The 20,509-nt window shown below is 39.2% G+C and overlaps 1 protein-coding gene across 2 annotated transcripts in view; it reads right to left on the bottom strand.

The window, feature by feature from the left end:
* Window positions 1-20,509, bottom strand: part of LOC131161293 (transcription-associated protein 1-like) — a 97,932-nt gene that overhangs the window by 63,641 nt on the left and 13,782 nt on the right. For both annotated transcript variants that reach the window (XM_058116949.1, XM_058116955.1), the window contains exons 6-9: window positions 2,245-2,340; window positions 2,049-2,111; window positions 1,896-1,955; window positions 454-522 (exon numbers count right to left, since the gene is read on the bottom strand). In XM_058116949.1, coding sequence (XP_057972932.1) covers window positions 454-522; window positions 1,896-1,955; window positions 2,049-2,111; window positions 2,245-2,340 — 288 coding nt within the window. The remainder of the gene's footprint in view (window positions 1-453; window positions 523-1,895; window positions 1,956-2,048; window positions 2,112-2,244; window positions 2,341-20,509) is intronic.

The following is a 20,509-nucleotide window of genomic DNA, read 5'->3' as shown; positions in this document are numbered from 1 at the left end:
AAACAATCTAGAGATAAACTAGTTTCTTTTCTCTTCTTTATCTTCTCTTCTCTCTTCACTCCTATTCTCTCCAACCAAACAAAGTGTAAGACTGTAACACAACTATTTGTGATCAATTACATGGATAACTTTCTCCAGTCAACTCTATTTTTGGCTTAAGTTTTCTAGCCCAGCCAATTATAATTTATGAAAAAAGAAAAAGAAGACATAGAGATTCATGATTTTAAAAAGGAAATCCAAGTATCAAATTTTAATCAAGTTACCAGAATAATGAAACAAAAAAACAGTGAATCTCATATAACTTTGTCAAAACAACCTACACAGGAAATAAAGAAAAAGAAGACATAGAGATTCATGATTTTAAAGAGGAAATCCATGTATCAAATCTTAAACAAGTTACCAGAATAATGAAACAAAAAAACAGTGAATCTCATATAACTTTGTCAAAACAACCTGCACAGGAAGTTCAAGCTTTGACCTCAACGTGACTCGATCTTTTCCATCTTCACCCTCTTCAAGTAGCTATCACCAAGCAACCAAAGTAAAAACCACTATTGTTAACAATTATGGAGAGAGAAAATCTGATAACAAACCAAGATCTTCAACAGCAGAATGAGAATATCAAAAAAATCAAAAGGCCAATAGCAGGTAAGTGACAGGCAACCTCAATGCAGTGGCATACAAACACATCCATCCAACAGAATCCAAAAAAGCTTCTATTTTTTGAAGAAAAAATAGAAGAAGATGCCAAGAGGGGTCCAGATGGAAGTTTGAAAAAATTTCAACTTCATGGCCAAGCAAACAAAAATGTTGAGTTCAATATGTTTGACATGCCAGCCTAAAATTTTCTTATTTAGCATGGAACGGAATTTCATTTTAGCCATGAGAAATCCATAGTCTCAGGTTAATGTTATCTAATATAGCATGCTAAAAGTGAGAGAGCCAGTCAAGCATGATTACTACCTTTGGTTCTCAGACTAGCATATGGAACATAAATTCTACAAGATATGCTCTATAGGGTGAAAATCTCCAGAAATATGGTAAGCCTCAACAGTTAGACATGCACCCACAGTCCCACACCTGACCGTACCAAGTCCGACTAACCTAGTCTACTGGTAGAAAGCATTACCCAGTGCTAATCCTTCCAAAGCAGGGTTGTGGGAGGGTGACATAGATAAGTTTCACCACCTTCAGCAATATTGCAAGTTATGGCGATCTCAAGACTCAAACCAGGACATTCACATACAAACAATAGTAGTCAATATAAATATCTAATAAGCAGGGCCACAAGCAACTTCAAATGTCAATGCACATCAGCAGCCTCAAAATTGAATAAATTAGACAGAACCACCACCCGTACCCCCTACACCCACAACCTGTAACTTTCCTCCCAAAATCCCCGAACATATTTTTTTAATAAAAGAAGTGCAAATCAATAGTAACACGTCAAGGAAACAAAAATTATTCAAACCCACAAATACAAATATATTAAACAAAAATTTTAGAAATCACCTCTACAAATAATAATGAAGACCCACACCAACCGAAAAGTTAAAAAATAAACAAACTTAAGATGGGAATTAAACCCTTGCAGGATGAAGGGCAGGAAATCCAGTGAATTTCCCCCATAAAGAGAATAAATAAAGTTAAGATAAAATAAAAATGTTGAGGATAAATGCATGAGTCCATTTCTAAGAAAAATGTTTCACAAGGATGAATAACCAAAAGAGAGGAGGGCAAACCTCCTGGTAAATCAGACATGAACTTTAAGAAAAAGTCACATGCTAAACATCCAAAATTTATAAATAATTTGGAATGTCAAAATTACAGTAAAAGAAAATTTAGAACAGTGTACAGATCAAGAGCAATCTCTACTAGTAATTGACCCCAAGTACCTGAGGAATAGTGCGCTTGAAGGTACTGAACTTTCCAACAAAAGCATCCAAAATTCGCCCCTATAAAAGAAAAATAAGTGAGCCACAAAAAGATCTCAAAAAATCCACAAATCATAAGCATTTCGTACAATCTCAAAGTTTTCAAACACAGACCAATAAAATCCTTGCTTCATCCATTGATGATTGGTCAACGCCTTTTTCAAATATCGGTTCCACCTAACCCACAGAATGTATAGTATTGCTTTAACAGTCAACATACCAAATATAAATAATTGTATATAAATCAGAATAATCAAGTAAAAAATGTAACTCAAATTTGATACTCTCTTGAAGTAGTTAGAATATGCACCAGATTTAACATTAAGCGAGCACAAGTGGTGTGAATGCCAAGCGACAATGAAGCATCATGCATGTTACTTGAGAACAAGTAAATAATTCGCGATAGCTGCAGCATATGATACCAAAATGTTAACAGAGAATAAATTCATGATAAGGAATATAACAGCAACCCCAGAACTTCAAATGTGGCAGCAACAGATAAGATAAACATAAGTACTAACTGCTAATTAGTGGTTAAAAGTTCAAAATAATGTAACTGCTTAAAGTTATCAAAAGAGTGAGAAAATATGTAGGGTAGATTCTAGTATTCAACAAAGCTGAAAGAGATCAAACGCTTAGCAATAGGGCCAAAATAGAAGGCAAACAAAACTCAACACAGAGTTGTGATATACAGTCTGACAAAAAAATTGAAACCCTGAACCTATTTGTTTCACTCTGCTAAATAAGGAGAAAAGAGGATTTGAAATAATGTAAAATACAGCAACCTAATAATAAATTAAATATGAATAAAATTTATGGAGAACAGATGAGAATATTATTGTTTGAGATGCATAAGTGAGAAATCATCTGAATTGTTGCATGGTCAATGTGTTCTTCTACATTTTCCAAAACTTAGTCACAAGTCCAGCCATCATCATTGCCTTAAAACTTTAAAGTCCATTCAAAACTTATTTCAGCAAAACCTGAATAAGATATTGAACCATCCCTGACTCTCTCTCTCTCTCATGCCCACAAAGCTCCCCTTTTCTCCTTGCCTCTCTTGCATAAGTTGCATGGTCAATGTGTTCTTCTACATTTTCCAAAACTTAGTCACAAGTCCAGCCATCATCATTGCCTTAAAACTTTAAAGTCCATCCAAAACTAATTTCAGCAAAACCTGAATAAGATATTGAACCATCCCTGACTCTCTTGCATAAGTTCACAATGGCTGTGATAGGAGATGAAAGAAAGGCCTCACAAATATTTAATCCAGATCAGAGGGAAGAATTTCAGTCTGAAATTGGATAAAGTGGGTAATGGGGTGATGGTGTCCCTCTTTTTGTTATCCAACATAATCAGTCTCATAATATGTGGGTGAGATTGTCTTCAGCTGCTGCAAAGTGGTTTTCTGATGAGTCATCCAATTTTAGAAGATTGGGTAGGGGATGTGTAAGTTTCATATAAGAATCATGAACTATTGAATGGTGGTATGAACATCAAAGCTGGGGGTTTTTGGAGCTAACGCTATGCTGGAAAAGAAGGGGTTCTTAGTGTTTGTTCCCGGTGAATCAAAAGGAGATTGGTAGTGATAATTTGGGAAAGAATTGTGCACATTGACTAGGGGGATCTCTCTGAGGCTGGTTGTGTTAAGCAAATGTAGTCAGCAAGTTATCTTTCGAGAAGCCAAGTTGTGTTGGCAGAGAAGAATGGCACAGGCGAAGGACATCAGCCAGGTAATAGTTCATGGAGTAACATTGTTGTGGCAGAGAAGCAGTATTGTGCATATGGTGAAGGAGAGATGCAAGAGAAGGAACTTGGGCACCATCACCAGCAAACAATCATCCATGCAGAGGTTTAAGTCTCCCAATACCAACGCAGTAAGGGTTTTTGTTGGGGCTGCAAGGGTGACAAAGATGACTATGGTTTCTGCAGGGTGGATAGTGCAATGAAGATTGGGTGAACTGGGCTTGGTTGTTGATGACTGTTCTGGATCTGGGCCAGTTAATGGAAAGGAAAGAATTCTCACTTATATCACAGACAGGCCAGTGTAACAAACAGGCCCATAAACAGATTGATGTTGTTTCACATCTGGGCTAGTCTTTGGAAAGGAAGGGAGGCGGCTTTAATTCCCAGTTCAGCCACATGAGAACACGCCCAAAATCTTGGGGCCTTCTTTTTTTTTTTTTTTAGAATAATAAAAGAAAGTATATTAGATCGAGAAAGAGAGAGAAGTTACAAACTGAAGGGGCAAGAAGTCCACCCGAAAAAATAAATAAAGCAGAAAAACAAGAAGACAATAAACAGAAAGAACAATTAACCAAGGAAACTCCTTTTCAAACCCTTCCTATCGTAATTAACCGAGCACTTTAGATTTTCTGGCTCCTTTGGACCCTTCTTAGCTTTGAATTTACCCCCCAATAAAACACACTACCATACCTCCAGCATCAGTCATTTTCAAATCCAATTTATCCATTATCTCTTGGGCTTCTAAATCCTTCCAAGAAATCACCACCTCTTATGTGGGTAAAGTACCATCATTGCACTGCATTTTGCTCTCCAACCCCTTATTATCAGAAATAGAAACCCCTCCCAATCCTTCCAAGGGTGCTGGATCGTATGAAAGGTCCCCAAGATCATCACAGGATTCAAAAACGCAACCATATTGTTCCTGAATCTCATCCAACAACAAACCCCGATCACTATGAAACTCTCTAATGTCATCACTGTCATTATCAAAAAATCTCCCATTTCTTTACTTCAATTCCTTTGCTAGTTCCATTGCTTCCTATATCCTTCATCTTAGGAAGTGCATATTCCACAATACTCAAATCGCCTGCAGAATCTCTTCTTAAAATCTTTGACCTTATCTCACCGGAATACTCTCTCTTTCCATCATATACTTTCCTCATATTTGCACCAATAAGAGCAGTCTTCTGACGAGCATACACCTTTAGGCCCTTATATTTTTCAGATTTAAAACCTGAAGTATCAGATAATGTACCCAAACCAGCTTCTTCTTTTTTCCCCATTACTCCTGGATATACCAGCCTCTAACCCTTCTACAAAACCAAAATCAAGCACCAATCTGACACTTATAAAAATATCACCATTTTCTTCCCAAACAATGTTTGAAACCAAGCTAAAGTCGTCCTGATAACACACTGAATATTTATCCGCTCTAAATTTCTCTTGTATAATTGGAGAGAGGCCTTGGACTTCGTTAACAATTATCTAGCTGCTCCCATCTTCCTTTTCTGGCTTCTGTGATTTTTGGCCAGGGGAATGGACATGATTACTTATGGGATCGGACATGAGATGATCCTAGTCACCCAAACCCTCACAATGAGCCTTTATTGAAGCAAGACTCAACTGAGAAAACCTATGTTGAGAAGAAACCTCATTAGGACCCATGGAAAGGCCCAAAGAATTATTATTTAAACCTTGGGCCTCTATCAAATGGCCCAATTTTAATGAGAAAGAAGAACCTCCTTTCTCATATACCTGGCCAAAGACCAAGATGAGGACCAGCTGACCCAGCCCAACCTCCATGCCATCGTCTTCCCTGACAACAACCCTAGCTGCCTCTGCGACGCTCACAACGGCCACCAGAGCCCTATGCATTTTCACTTTTGGATATTCTCCTTCGTGCGTGATGTAAAGTTATCTACACCGTCACTCCAGAACCCTTTAAACGCATCTCCCCCATACCAAAAACATAAATGATTTCATTTCAAAGAACTAACATCGCCTTCGCCTAATTTACCTTCCAACACCACCTTATTCTGCAACCTGGGATGTGAAGAGCTTGCTCAACCAACTTCTTCAAGAACAAGATAAAACTCCATCATGAACTCACAAAACTCATCCGCAAATGTTCACCATCCTTACCATTTAGACCTCCAATAAGAAAAACCGAAAAGTTCTTCCCTTTCTCCCTCAACCCTAGCTCCAAAACTTCCCCACCCTCGTCCACCAAATTGCCAACCAACAAAGAAGACATCCTTTATGAGTGCTTCTAGATCCCATATCCAACCAAATGAAAGTGGTAAGCCATCAACAACCCAAAAGCTACCTCCTTTGAGAGCTTAACCAACCAATTTTGAGAGATGATAATCTCGAACATGCACAAAAAAAGGGTAACCCCTCCTCCAAACTCAGATAGAAGGATTTACCTTCGATCTGCACCAAGCGCCTTAACATCTGCTATTCACGTGGCCATGGTCGATTTCGACTTAGCATGACAATTATTTCAGAAGAGATAACGAGACCCATTCGCTTCAATAGAATTTGCAACAAGAAAAATGACAATGTTTTTTTAGAGCCCATTTATTTGTAGAAAAAATTTTCCGTTTTCACCACTCTTCAATTTTGCAAAGAATTATAAAAAATTTAGCTTTTCTTTTTTTTTTTCAAGATTAGTATTAAAAAGAAAGAAAATAAAAGAGTTTGTTTAGTTGTGAAAAATAATTTTTCATTTTTTATTTCTAGATTTCAAAATAGTTATATATATATATATATATATATAAAAGACAACTTGTTTTCCAATTTTCCAAAAATTATATTAAAATAGTATTTGGAATCATGGATTTCAAAGATTGAATCTAAATTTGTGTGGATTTCGAAGAAAATGCAACACATAATCCACAAAAATCAAAGTTCAAGATTTGAAGTTTATGCTCCCCTACGCAAAAGAATTAGAAATCTAGAAAATAGTAAAAAGATTAACTTGGAAAATTGGACAAGGTGGCATTTTCGTAATTATTTGAAAAATTAAAATGAAAAGTGAAATTATTTCCACAAGAAAATATTGTCAAAATTTTTTATTATTGTTCATTTATATCATACAAATGTTGTAAAAATGAGAAGTCAGCTAACTTTTCTGTAATTTTTTTAAAAACTAAAATGTAAAATTAGAACTTTATTCCACAACTAAATGGGCCCATAATGTTTATGTTAAGAGTCCAAGAGGATTTAATGCCCATGCTAACCAGCCTTTAAGTAAGGGCCAGGGGGCGTTACCTGTTGGAGAGGTTCATGTTGTCATAAGGTTCAAAAAGCTTCTAATTCACAATGTTCCAACAAAAGGAATCAGCCAAGGAGTTGTGCAGTCTCCAAAATGTTTTTGACGAAAGGTGTGTCCAAAAAAAATGGTGGTAACACTAACAGGTCATATCCGAGAGAAAAAAACACTAGCAGAGTCATCTGGGTGTAATAATTCTACTCCTGATAAATTGTCAAGTGAGCTTCCAGTTGAGGATGCTAATTGTGGAGAACTAAGGCAGAGCAGAAACTTCAGCCTGTAGGAGGTCAGAGTGAGAAGCAAATCGGCATAGCTGGCATTCAGATGTGGTTCGTAGATCTGGGAATAGAAAATACAGCAAGGGATACAATAAGACTGAGGATATGAAGGTGTATAGGCATCATTCAATAATACAAGAGGGCTACGTAAAAAGAGCCCTCTTGTTAATAATCGAATGAACTCTAGGTGAGCAAATTCTTAAAAAGAGATTATGTAGGGAATTTTAACGTTGAGGAATCTCAAAATTGTTCTAAGGCAAACTTAGAGAAGGATAAAGGAGAAAATCTTATTGAGAAGGAAAAGAAAGGTGATATTTCGAACAATGATAATGAGTAAGACAATGATTTTGTCCATGATAGCAGGTCTATTGTTGGATGCGTTCTCCCAAACAATTTGATCTTGTTTCTGAATCTTCTGAAGTACTTGGGATATTTCTCATATGCCTCCTCCTCCACTTGAAGGTTTGGAGGATGTATCTATTTTAGAGAAAGGGGGTTTGAGGGAAGACTTGGCAGTTAGTAATCAAATGCAGAGATGAGGAGGTTAGCTCAAAAGATCTCAAAACTCAAAAATTATTGGATGAGATGGGACCGTGGCTGGCCAATCATGGAGGGAATGAAGTTTGCTTGAATGGTGCCAAAGAAAAAGACGAAGAAAGGACAGTGTAAATTAGCAAATTTGCATAGCACTGTCAATAGCAATGGGGGATGCTTAAAGAAGGGTTTTCTTATTTATTCTTAGATTTTGTTTTGGTTTTCTGTCCTTTTTCTATTTTTTCTTCTTTTGTTCTTTTCCCTCCTGCTCTAAGGATCTCTTGTCCTCTGTGCAAGGTTGTAATTTCTCCCCTCTTTCTTATTACATTTATGTTACTATTTTGAAAAATAATAAAAAATAATAAAAATAAAAATAAAAATAAAAAGAGGAGAAAGAAGACGAAATTCAAGTATCTTCTAGGGCATCTTGAAGTTCAACATTTTGCTAAATAAGCAGAAAATTAAGGCACTAGCTGCAAATAATGTTTATCCTTGAGTGTTGAAAACACAATAATATAGTTTGATATCCATCTGTGGAAAATCATCTCAAATGTTGCAAATCAATCAAAATATTTTCCAACATTTTTTCAAACATTGCCAAAAAGTTACATCATCTTCATCTCTGATAGTTGCAAGGTTTTTTCAAATCTTACTACCACCAATAATCTTCTATCATTACCGTATGTTAGAAAGTGTAAGTTAGCAAGGGTGCAATGGTCATTATGCTGTACATGAGATATATTATAAAGTGAGAGGTGGGGGCAAAGCATTCTAGCTGCCACCACCATCCCCACCCTCCAAAAGTGCCCTCACAAGACAATAGCAGGCTGGCAGCTCCAAAGTTGGGCAGCTGAGCATAAGGCATCGTTGAACAGAGTTTTTGTTCCAATTTGGTTGTTCATGGCTAAAATCTTCCAATAGGCCATGATATCAGGTTGGGTGCTATGGTTTCTAGCCCAAAGTTGTAGCCTTTTTGGTTGTTCACTCACAATCAAATCGGTACAATCTGCCAATGAATGTAAGCAACATTGATGCTTATTTGTTGGTGGTAGTTGAGGCCAGAGTTAGAGCAGTAATTATGTTATTGTGTTTCAGTTCAATTCATTTGTGTAATTGATGATCTTGTCTATTGTTGGCCCAGTTTTTGTTCATTATGAGGGAATCCATCATTCCCAAAAGTTTGATTCCCTTATTGTTACCACAGATTATGACATTGATATTGAACAGAGATGATTATTTGCAATGGTTTGAGGATGTCAAGATTTACTTGACAAACTTAAGCAAGTCCAAAAACCTCTTTAACTCTGGACCAATGTCACAATCGGATAGATCACACCTTGTGAAGGACCGCATTTCACTAGCTGAAGCACTCTAGCTTAACTAGTCAACCAAAAATAATCGTGGTAAACCATACGAACACATTCATAACAGTTGAATGAAAAGTAAGCATATGTAGTAAGCAATTCATGAAAGCAAATTGCAAGCAAGCGGTAAACATTGAAGCAACACAATTCATCACAACACATACGTAAGCAACACGTGTTTAGCAAGGGAGACACGTAAGCTAAACACGTTAAACAAATGCTAATGAGTTTTACAAGACTGATGAACACTCACCACCCAAAGCTTTATATGCTATTATAGCTCTGGCACTAGGAAACAACAAAATGCTAAGGAGTCATACTCCCACTTTACACTAAAGCTTACACATACTCAAAGCATAAAACCTATACTATTATTACATGATTGTAACCCATCCCGTGCACACAAGACAAGTGGTCACAGGCAAGCATAATGCCCTAAACAAGCTTTAATTGTGACATTTTCCCCCACTTCTGCAATCTCAACGTCCTCCTAGACTTTGACACTAGATCCTCTTCAACTTTGTCCACGCACGGTTGTAAGTCTTCTGCTGAAATTCAACTAATTTCTTTGTCGACAAGGTCTTTCCACATCACTAAAAACTCATGTTGTTTCTTCCTTGATGATGGGAACTCTCTGTCTGCATGAATGACTTCAACTTCTCTTCTATCAGAATGCGTGCTCCTTAATGGTGCTCCGGTTGACTAACTTATGCTTGGATCTACAATGTTGACATTGAATGGCTTGAGGCAGCCAACATAAAACATAGCATGTACGTTCACCCAAGCCGAAGGATCAACCTTGAAAGAGGCCCTCCCGACTTTAGCCATAATGGGGACTAGTCCTTCATATTTGCGAAGTAGTCTGCTATCTCTATCCCACAGTGACCTGATCTATTCAAAATGAAGCTTAACAAGCACCAAATCACCCACGTTGACGTGCAACGGTCTTCTCCCTGATCTGCCAACTTCTTCATTCGCTTGGAAGCTTTCTCCAGGTAAGCTCAAGCAATCTCTGCATTTTGTCTCCAGTCTTTGATAAGGATGTATGCTCTTGCAATCTTTCCTTTATATGGCTCGTCAACTGTGTGAGGTAACAGTGGTCACTGGTCAGTAACAAGCTTAAAAGGATTCTTGTTGGTCGTTGACCTATTTGGCCGTTGAAACAAAATTAAGCCACATTGAGTTGTTGCACCTAATTCTTCTGATTGGCGGTGACGAATGGGCACAAATACTCTTCTGGCAACCCATTGAATCTCTTTGTCTGTCCATCTATCTACGGGTGGTAACCTAAAGTGATGTCAAGTTGTGAACCAAGGATTCTGAAAAGTTTTATCCAAAAATTTCCAATAAATCTAGAGTCTTGGTTACTAATAACGTCACCAGAAACACCCCAAAATTTCACCATGAGTTTGAAAAACAATTGTGTTGTCTCCTTCGCCAAATAGTTCTTTTGTGCAGGTTTGAAAGTATCATACTTCGAAAACCTATCTATGACCACAAGTATATAGACCCTGCATCTCCCACTCTAGGCAAGCTAGTGATGAAGCCAAATGAGACACTCCTGCACTGTCTCGTAGGTACTTGAACAGGCTCCAGCACCAATGTAGTCTTCTTCCGCTCCACCTTGTCTTGCTAGCAAGTGAGACAAGTTCGGGTATACTCAACCACATCATCACACCTATATGGCTAGAAGCACGTCTGCTTCAGCCATGCACAATGCCAAATGTGCGATGCCATCTGGAATGACCAACCTATATGGTGTCGTGACACACTCTCAACAGTGTATTCCTCATATCTCTAGCACGAGGCACGAAGAGCTGGTTACCATGTGTCATCAGCAATATGTGTTCTAACCAGAATTGACACACTTTGCCTTCTTCCACCAACTTCATGAGTTTTTGGGCAATTGGATCTTTGGTGAGGTTTTTCTTTAAGCACTTCTACATTGTCATGGTAACCTTACTATCAAGGGTGTTACCATTTGCAAGGCTGCAAGCTCGGCCTTCGTGCTTAGTGCATCTATACTTGGTTCATTAGCCCCATCTTGTGCTTAAATAAGAAAGTAAACTCCACCAAGAAATCTTGCCAACAAGCCTACTTGGGTGATAACTTTGGCTGTGTAAAAAAGTAACTAACAACTGAGTTATCTATTTTTATCAAAAACTTCAACCCCCAAGTAGGTAATGCCACCACACACAAAGACAATGTACTGCAAGCATCACCTTCTTTTAAGTTGTGTACCCCCAATCAGCTTCACTAAGCTTTCGACTCTCGTATGCAACAGGATGCTCATCCTGTAACAAGACTCCACCGAGGGCATAGTTTGAAGCATCTGCTTATGCCTCAAAAGGATTCATGATGTCCAAAAGAGCAAGTGTTCGATCTCTCATCATGGCATCCTTTAAGCTGTCAAAGACTCCCTAACACTTCTTTGTCCAATTCCACCTATGACCCTTCTTCAACAATTCTGTCAAAGGAGCAGTTCTCCTTAAGTGCCTCTGCATGAACTTTTTGGAATAGTTGGCAAGTCCAAGAAAGGAATGCAGCTCCTTCATTGTCGTTTTAGGATCTTTCAATCTTGAATAGCTCTCACTTTCTCCATATTCATCCGGATACAACCTTACACAATCACATAATCAAGGAACTTGATGCTTTGTTGAGCAAAAGAGCACTTCTCTCCCTTCACATATAAACATTTCTCCTTCAGCCTATCAAACACCTTCCATAGATGATCTTTAATTGTAGACCACAATGTCATCAAGGTATACCACGACAAACTTGTTGAGGTACTTATGAAATACTTGGTTCATCAAGGTGCAAAACATTGCTAGCACATTCGTCAACCCGAAGGGCATCACCAAGAATTTATACGTCCCATACCATGTGACACAAGTCGTCTTTAGTACATCCCCATCTGCTATCCTCACTTGGTAGTAGCTTGATCGCAAGTCAAGTTTGGTGAAGTACTTTGCATGACATAGCTAATCAAACAAATCAAGAAATTAGTGGAATGGGATACTTGTTGAGCACAATCACTTTGTTAAGCACGCAGTAGTCCACACGCATTTGCATGCTCCCATAATGTTTCCTCTAAAACAACATCGGTGCTCCAAACAATGCTTTAAGAGGACATAAGCCCACTTCCAATAACTCATCAAGTTGTTTCTTTAACTTTTCTTACTCTGGAGGCGCCATCCAATATGCCCCCTTAGCAGATAGCTTCACTCCTAGTAACAACTCAAGTTCACGCTCCACACCTCGTTGTCAAAGCAAGTTGTGAGGTAGCTTGTCTAGCATCAAAACTTTGTACTCATCCAACACAGCTTCGATGGTAGTAGGCACCCGCTCTTGGCCTACATTTTCATCTACCACCAGCGTGGCAAGATATGTTTGTTCACCCCTCCTCAATCCTTTCTTGAGTAGCATGGCTGAAAAGAGCTTCTCATTGTCTCCTTTCCTCGCAACGGCTTGCACCATGCAAGGGTGATCTCCCATCAGAAAGAGAGAACCAGAAAATGGTGTCAGTATTGCATTAGTCTCCCTCAAGAATTGCATTCAAAGATCACTTGGAAAACATCCAATGGCCCAACTACGAAATTCACATGTCTAGCCCACTATCAGCTTTACAATCACTTGCTTGGCTACTCCTAAAGTAGGTTAAGCTACGGAGTTAACTGCTTTCATACAGGAATCCTTCTCTAAGGTCAAGTTGAGTAGCTCCAATATCAACCATAGCACAAGTTCTCTTCCATTGATCCGTAGATCCACAAACATTAACCCTCTAGCCTAGGAAACTTTTTGCCTCTTTTTTCGCCTCCAATGCATAGACTAGCCGCATTGCACCCATCCTTGGGATTTCCTCATCCTCATCATCATGCAGTACCCGCTCCATAATGGAAGCTTTTAATGCATTGTCAGTTGACTTGTGAGGGCAATCATCAAGTCTATGAGGACCTCGACAAAAGAAGCATGTCATCTTACCCTTACAATTGGGTGAGTTGAATGATCGAGATAAAGAAGCTTCTTTTGAAGTTGATGCCTTGGTGGGGTTTTCCCTTCTTGAAAGGCATTTTGTTGTTTCCACCCCTACCACTCTCTTTGGACATTATGGAACTCACTCAGCATAGTCAGTCAAGTGTTCTGCGATAGCTTGTGCAATAGCAAGTCTTAAACTATTTGTCGATGAAGTTCTATCCTTATCCACAATTTCAAACCCTCAAGAAAATAGAACAACTTGTCTTTTTCTGACATGTGTTGGAAATCCAACATCAAAGCAGAAAACTATTTCACATACTCCCTGATTGAACCATTGTACTTAAGGTCTCGAAGTTTACATCAAGCATTGTACTCAACATTCTCAAGAAAGAGTTGGGCTCTCAGCTCTCTCTTTAAGTATACCCAACAATCAACTACACAGCGTCCATTCTAAATTTCATCATACTTGGTACACCACCACAACTTCACATCACCAACAAAGTATATTGTTGCATTGGTTACTTTCACCTGTTCTAAGTTGGTCCTCATTGCACAAAACTATTGCTCCATGTCAAATAAGAAGTTCTCTAACTACTTAGCATCATGGGAACCCCCAAACGTTATGGGTTTTGGCAACTTTGCTGCTTTATACTCCATAGTGTTGAAGTTTCCCACGGCAAAAACCATCAGATTCATCTTTGCAGTTAGCTCTGCCATCCAAGCTTGTAATGCTTCTACCATCGCATAGAGGTCCTCTAGCATCTCCACTATAAAACCATGTTGATGCTTTTGTGACCCCTCCATAGGACCATAACATCAACACGTTCAGCAAGTTTGGCCATCTTCACGGCCACATTGTTGTCAGTCTCAACCTACACCTCTAGCGCTTCAATTCCCTCGATATTGGTTAGCATGGTCTCTGACCAATGCTTAACACAATCCCACAATACGAAGGCAACTAAATTTACATAGCAATTAACCAAGCTCTAATACCAACTGCCACAATTCGAATATTTAAAGCCCTGTGAAGGGTCATGCAACACTAGCTAATGCGCTTTTGCTTAACTAGTCAGCCAAAGATTACCACAGTTTGCCACAAGAAGACATACATAGCAACTGAATGAAAAATAAGCAGTAGTAAGCAATTCATGAAAGCAAATGGCAAGCATGCGGTAAACATCGAAGCAACATAATTCATTAACAGCTTCATAAGCAATGTGTGTTTAGCAAGGGAAGCAAGTAGTTTAAACACATTTAGCAAATGCTGGTTAATTTTACAAGACAGACTTGAACACAGCTAGGTTTGAGATCTGAGGATAAGAGAGAGACAGGCTATTAGGAGTGGAAGAAGAAGTTTCCTAAGATAAAAGGCTTAGACAGGTACCGAGAGGAGCGATCACCATAAATGCCTCCTCGCAAGGTGGAGGCACTAGGAGAAAAGTATTGCAAGACCAAAAAGTAAACCCAAAACTTGATAGCGAGAAAAGGCTTTGAGTTCTAGTGTTTGACCTTTCTCCAGAGAAGAAGCTTCAAGCCAATGAAGAAGCCAAGATCATCATTAAACATCGATGAGGTTGCGATGACACGACTGGAGACTAGGAGAATGAGTTGCAAGAGCTATGTTCTCCATGTTTTTTCATGAGGAATGATTAACGTGAAATTCAATTAATCATGCAAGAGCCATCTGGTCTTAAATTTTCACGAAATTGTTGAAATTTCCATCAAAATTTCTACTTTCCATCACTCTCGAAATCAAAATGGCAATCAATTGCCATCTTACATAATTTCCATCAAAATTTCAACAAATCATCCAAAATTTATATTTATTGAAATCTTAAAATTTTAGCAAAACTTGTCAAAATTTCAGTCATAATGAAATTTCATTGGAATTCAAATGTGAGATTTTGAAAAGAAGTGTAATTTCTCTCTTAATTTAGTTTATTTTCTTATTGAGACAAGATTATTAAAATGGATTTTGAAATTATATGAAAAGTTAAACTTAAAACAACACTTTATTTAAACATTCATGTCTAAATTATCTTTATTTGTATAATAAATCATATTTAATTGATTTATAAATTTCATTTATATTAACTGAAAATTTTAATTTGTAACATATCAGTCTAAACTTACATTATTATGTCTATTAACCATTTCTAAAATTTCATAAAAGAAATCCATGCTTTACTATTAAATTTCCATCGTTTTTTTTCAAATCGAAAACAAAATTGACATCGAAATTTCCAAACTTTTAGGGCTTCAAAATTTTAGTCGAAAACAAAATTTAAGACCATCTATATATATCACTAGTTCGACCACTTGTTTGACCCACCAGTCCGATTGGTTAGACCACAGGGTCAATCACCAGTCCAACTTTTAAAACCATGGTCTAAAGCCTTATACCATTCTCCATGGACAGACACAATGCATGAAGCATGGTGTTAGGGAGTGACAATGTAATAGGGAAAAGGGGGAGAGAGATACTGCTATAATTGTATTCTCCAGAGATTTAGAATGAATATATGAATATCTGTGTTATCATTTGTATGGTTATTCTCTTATAGTTGAATAATACAAGTAGTCCTTTTCATTGTGGTGTTTTGTTGCCTTGGATTGTGATGTCTCTGATTGTTATAGTCATATTCGGTGTATAAGAATATATTGCTCATGTGATATCCCATTGTTTCTTGTTTTTCTTGAGTATTGAGACTCACCTGGTGCTCGTGCTTGCAGGCGTGAACGTGTGAGACTTGGCTAACTTGTCGAGGGAGAGCTCTCAATGAGTGCCACACGGCCCTTACTTGAGTCCCATTTTGGGGGTTCGTGACAATTGGTATCAGAGCATAGTGTGTGCGAGCACCATGAGTGGTAATATGAGAAACAAGTCAGGAAAAGTGGAGCGCATTGAGGCGCTTGAGACGAAACTTGGAACCCTAGAGACAACGTGTGGTGAACTCCAAGGGTTGGTGGCAACATTAATAAAGGAGAAAGGCGTGCCAACAGAACTTGAGGCCGCTAAAGAAAACCCCAGATAAAATCTTTATGGGGTATCAAAAGTTGTAAAGAGACTTGAGGAACTTGAAAAATTCATTCCACGTGTGAAATCCCTGGAGAAACGGCCAAGAGAGCTTGAGGCCTTCTAAAAGAGTATCAAGCAGTTGGAAGCCTTTGAGAGCAGGCTGGAACATATTGAGGGCATATTGCCATCTCTTTCATCCCAACGAGGAGTGCCAATAGAGCTTGAGGCCTCCTTACGGGAGCTAACGGATAATTTTGATTTCCTTGCAGAAGATGTTAAGGAGTCCATTACTGCTTTGAAGGAAGATTTGAAGGAGATGGGCGATGTCCAAAGTGCGGTGGTCCAGGTCCAAAGGGATCTACAAGAGAAAACTATGAAAGTGAATGTAGTGGCACAGATAGCCCGAAGGCCAGTTGCAGATCCAAGTGAGGGTTTTCGATTGAAGGTACCGGAATCTAAAAGTTTTGGGGGTACGCGAGATGCAAAGGAGCTGGACAATTTCTTCTTTGATATGGAGCACTGCTTTACGTGCTCACGAGTGGATCTAGAAGTAGACTGAGTAAATATGGCAACGGTATACATAGTTGGGGATGCAAAATTGTGGTGGAGAACTAAATGGAATGATATTCAACACAATAGATGTGTCGTTAACATGTGGGAGGGGTTGAAACAGGCGTTGAAGACCCAATTTTATCCAAAAAATGTGGAGTACATAGCAAAGTGCAAAGTAATGGAATTGCAACCGGCTCAATAAGGAATTATGTACGGGAATACCAAGCCTTGATGTTGGACATTATAGACATGACCGAATCGGATAGACAGTTTCATTTTCTTCGGGGTTTGAAGACATGGCCAAGGAATGAACTAGGTCGGCAAGGTGCTGGTGATCTCTCTTCTGCCCTCGCTGCTGCTGAACGGTTAGATGATTTTTCAGACAATTCTGGGAAGCGAAATTTCCCTACGTCCGCCAATAATGATTCCCGACCCAGTAAAGTGTATAAGCCCACAAATGGGGGAAGGGATAGGGAGACAAATAGTTCTTGGAAAGATAAAAGAGCACCCATGAATAGGAAGTGGAGGGGCGGACGAACGGGGGGTGGAGAGCTTCGAGTGCCGATCTCATGTTTTCTTTGCATGGGTCCGCATCGAGTGGCGGAGTGCCCTGAACGTAAGGCTTTGAATGCTTTAAAGGCCTTTCGAGGGGAAACCGAAACCCCGACAGCAACCTCAGAAGAATAAAAGAATATGGTGGGAGCATTGAGATGGGGGCATTAGAGTGCCAATTAGTTAACAACAAGTCTCAGGAGAAGGGATTAATGTACGTTGATCTACTTTTGAATGGAAAGAAAATCAAGGCCATGATTGATACAGGAGCGACCCATAATTTTATTGCTGATTCTGAAGCTCAACGGTTAGAATTGCAAGTAGATAAGGATGTGGACAAGTTAAAAGCAGTGAATTCTCAAGCATTAACCGCGGTGGGGGTGGCACCTAAAGTGGCATGCCAAATGGGGTCATGGTCTGGAACAGTTGATTTCACCGTAGCACCCCTTGACGACTTTGATGTGGTATTAGGGATGGATTTTCTTAAAGTGACACGCTCAATGCCGATCCCAGCTGCGGATTGTCTTGTGATAATGGGAAGTACACCTTGTGCGGTCCCCGCAGCCTACAATAATTTCGATGAGAGGAAGTTGCTTTCAGCCCTCCAATTCAAAAAGGGAGTAAAAAGGGAAGAATCTTCTTTTGTGGTTCTACCGATTGTCTCAAAAGATGCAGAGATAGGGAAATGTCCAGCTAAGATTAAGGAAGTTTTAGAAGAGTTCAAGGAGGTGATCCCAGAACAGCTACCTAGGGTTTTACCACCTCGACGACAGATTGACCACGAAATTGAGCTTTTGCCAGGAGTAAAGCAGCCAGCACGTGCCCCTTATCGAATGGCGCCGCCGGAGTTAGCTAAACTTAGAAGGCAACTGAATGATCTAATTGCAACAGGGTTCATCCGTCCTTCAAAAGCACCTTTTGGGGCCCCAGTGTTATTCCAGAAGAAACAAGATGGTAGTTTGCGCTTGTGTATAGATTATCGTGCTCTTAATAAGGTGACAGTTCGCAACAAGTATCTCATTCCACTGATTGCCGATATTTTTGCCCGGTTAAGTACAGTTAGATATTTCACTAAACTAGACTTGAAATCGGGATATCATCAAATGCGCATTGTAGAGGGAGATGAACCGAAGACCACTTGTGTCACCCAGTATGGAGCATTTAAATTCCTTGTCATGCCTTTTGGGCTAACAAATGCACCCGCTACCTTTTGTTCTCTAATGAATCAGGTTTTTCGGGACTACCTTGATCAATTTGTGGTTGTTTACCTTGATGACATAATGGTTTTCAGTGCATCCTTAGAAGAACATAAAGATCATCTTCAGAAGGTTTTTCAAAAAGTCAAAGAAAATCAGTTATATGTAAAAGGGGAGAAGTGTGCTTTCGCTCAAAAGCGTATTAAATTCTTGGGGCATATCATTGACAAGGGCCGGATATGGATGGATTCAGCTAAAGTAGAAACCATTAAGGAGTGGCAAGCACCTACATCCGTTAGAGAACTGCGATCTTTCTTAGGCCTAGCCAACTACTATCGAAAGTTTATAGAGGGATACTCTAGAAGAGTTGTATTGTTAACAAATTTACTGAGGAAGGGAGTACCATGGGGGTGGTCAGAAGAGTGCCAATCAGCATTCGTTGAATTAAAGGAAAAGATTGTAGGAGATCCTGTGCTAATCCTTCTTGATGTGACAAAGCCGTTTGAAGTGCAAGTAGATGCCTCAAACTTTGCATTAGGGGGAGTTCTCTTGCAGGAAGAGCATCCAGTTGCTTTTGAAAGTAGAAAATAGGAGATCCTGTGCTAATCCTTCCTGATGTGACAAAGCCGTTTGAAGTGCAAGTAGATGCCTCAAACTTTGGATTAGGGAGAGTTCTCTTGCAGGAAAAGCATCCAGTTGCTTTTGAAAGTAGAAAATTATCGGGTGCCGAACGGAACTATACAGCACAAGAAAAGGAGCTTCTCGCGGTGGTACACTATCTTCAGGTGTGGAGGCACTATCTATTGGGGTCCAAATTTGTGATAAAAACCGATAATGTGGCAGTTACTCACTTTTTTTCACAACCTGGACTAATGTCAAAACAAGCCCGTTGGCAGAAGAAGCTAGCTGAATTTAATTTTGATTTTGAATATAAAGTAGGGAAGACGAATGAAGTAACCGATGCTTTAAGTAGAAAAACCTAATTGGCAGCATTGAAACTCATCAGTCATCTATCAACTAGTAGGGTGACGTTACCTTTGAAGAATCTTATTAGAGAACATTTAAGTACAGACCAGCAGGCGCAATCATTGAGCAAACTAATAGAAGAAAGGAAGACACGACAATTTTGGGTAGAAGATGGACTGATAATGACTAAAGGTAGGAGAGTCTATGTGCCCAAAGCTGGAAACTTGAGGAAAACCTTACTAAAAGAGTGTCATGATACGCTGTGGGCTAGTCATCCGGGATGGCGAAGAACTCAGGCATTGATTACACAGGGGTACTCTTGGCCGAATATGCAAGATGATGTGATGAGTTATACCAAAACTTGCTTGATCTATCAACAAGACAAGGTAGAAAGAAAGAAGACCTCAGGTTTATTGGAGCCATTGCTAGTTCCTGCCAGGCCATGGGAGAGTGTCTCTTTGGACTTCATTTCCTCGTTGCCAAAAGTAGAGGAGTATGAAACAATTTTGGTGGTGATTGACCGGTTCTCAAAGTATGCAACCTTTTGTACCAGTCTCGAAGTCATGTTCAGCAGAGAAGACAGCTCAGCTATTCTTCAAACATGTGGTGAAATATTGGGGTGTTCTAGAAAGCCTAATCAGTGATAGGGATGTTAGATTCACGGGGGGATTTTGGGGTGAACTCTTTCGCTTGATGAGTTCAAACTTGAATCTGTCCACCAACTATCACCCACAGACAGATGGTCAAACCGAACGTTTTAATGGGATGCTGGAAGAATACTTGCAACATTTTGTTAACTCCAATCAGAAGAACTGGATTACTTTACTGGACACGGCACAATTCTGTTTTAACTCTATGAAATCTTCTGTGACTAATAAAAGTCCTTTTGTGATTGTGACAGATCAACAACCGACTCTCCTGCACACTCTGGATGGTCCATACAAAGGAAATGTCCCGAAAGCATACCAATTCACAAAAAATTGGTTGCAAAACATCGAAGTCACCCGAGCTCAGTTAGAAAAAGCATCGAAGCGGATGAAGAAATGGGTTGACAAAGGGAGACGACCACAACAATTTGAAGCTGGAGTCTGGTTCTTGTAAAAGTGTCGCTAGAGACAT

The sequence above is a fragment of the Malania oleifera genome, chromosome 1 (assembly GCF_029873635.1).
Source record: "Malania oleifera isolate guangnan ecotype guangnan chromosome 1, ASM2987363v1, whole genome shotgun sequence".
NCBI lineage: Eukaryota > Viridiplantae > Streptophyta > Magnoliopsida > Santalales > Ximeniaceae > Malania > Malania oleifera.
Note: the sequence above shows the minus strand (reverse complement) of the source record. Positions and strands in the feature narration are given on the sequence as shown.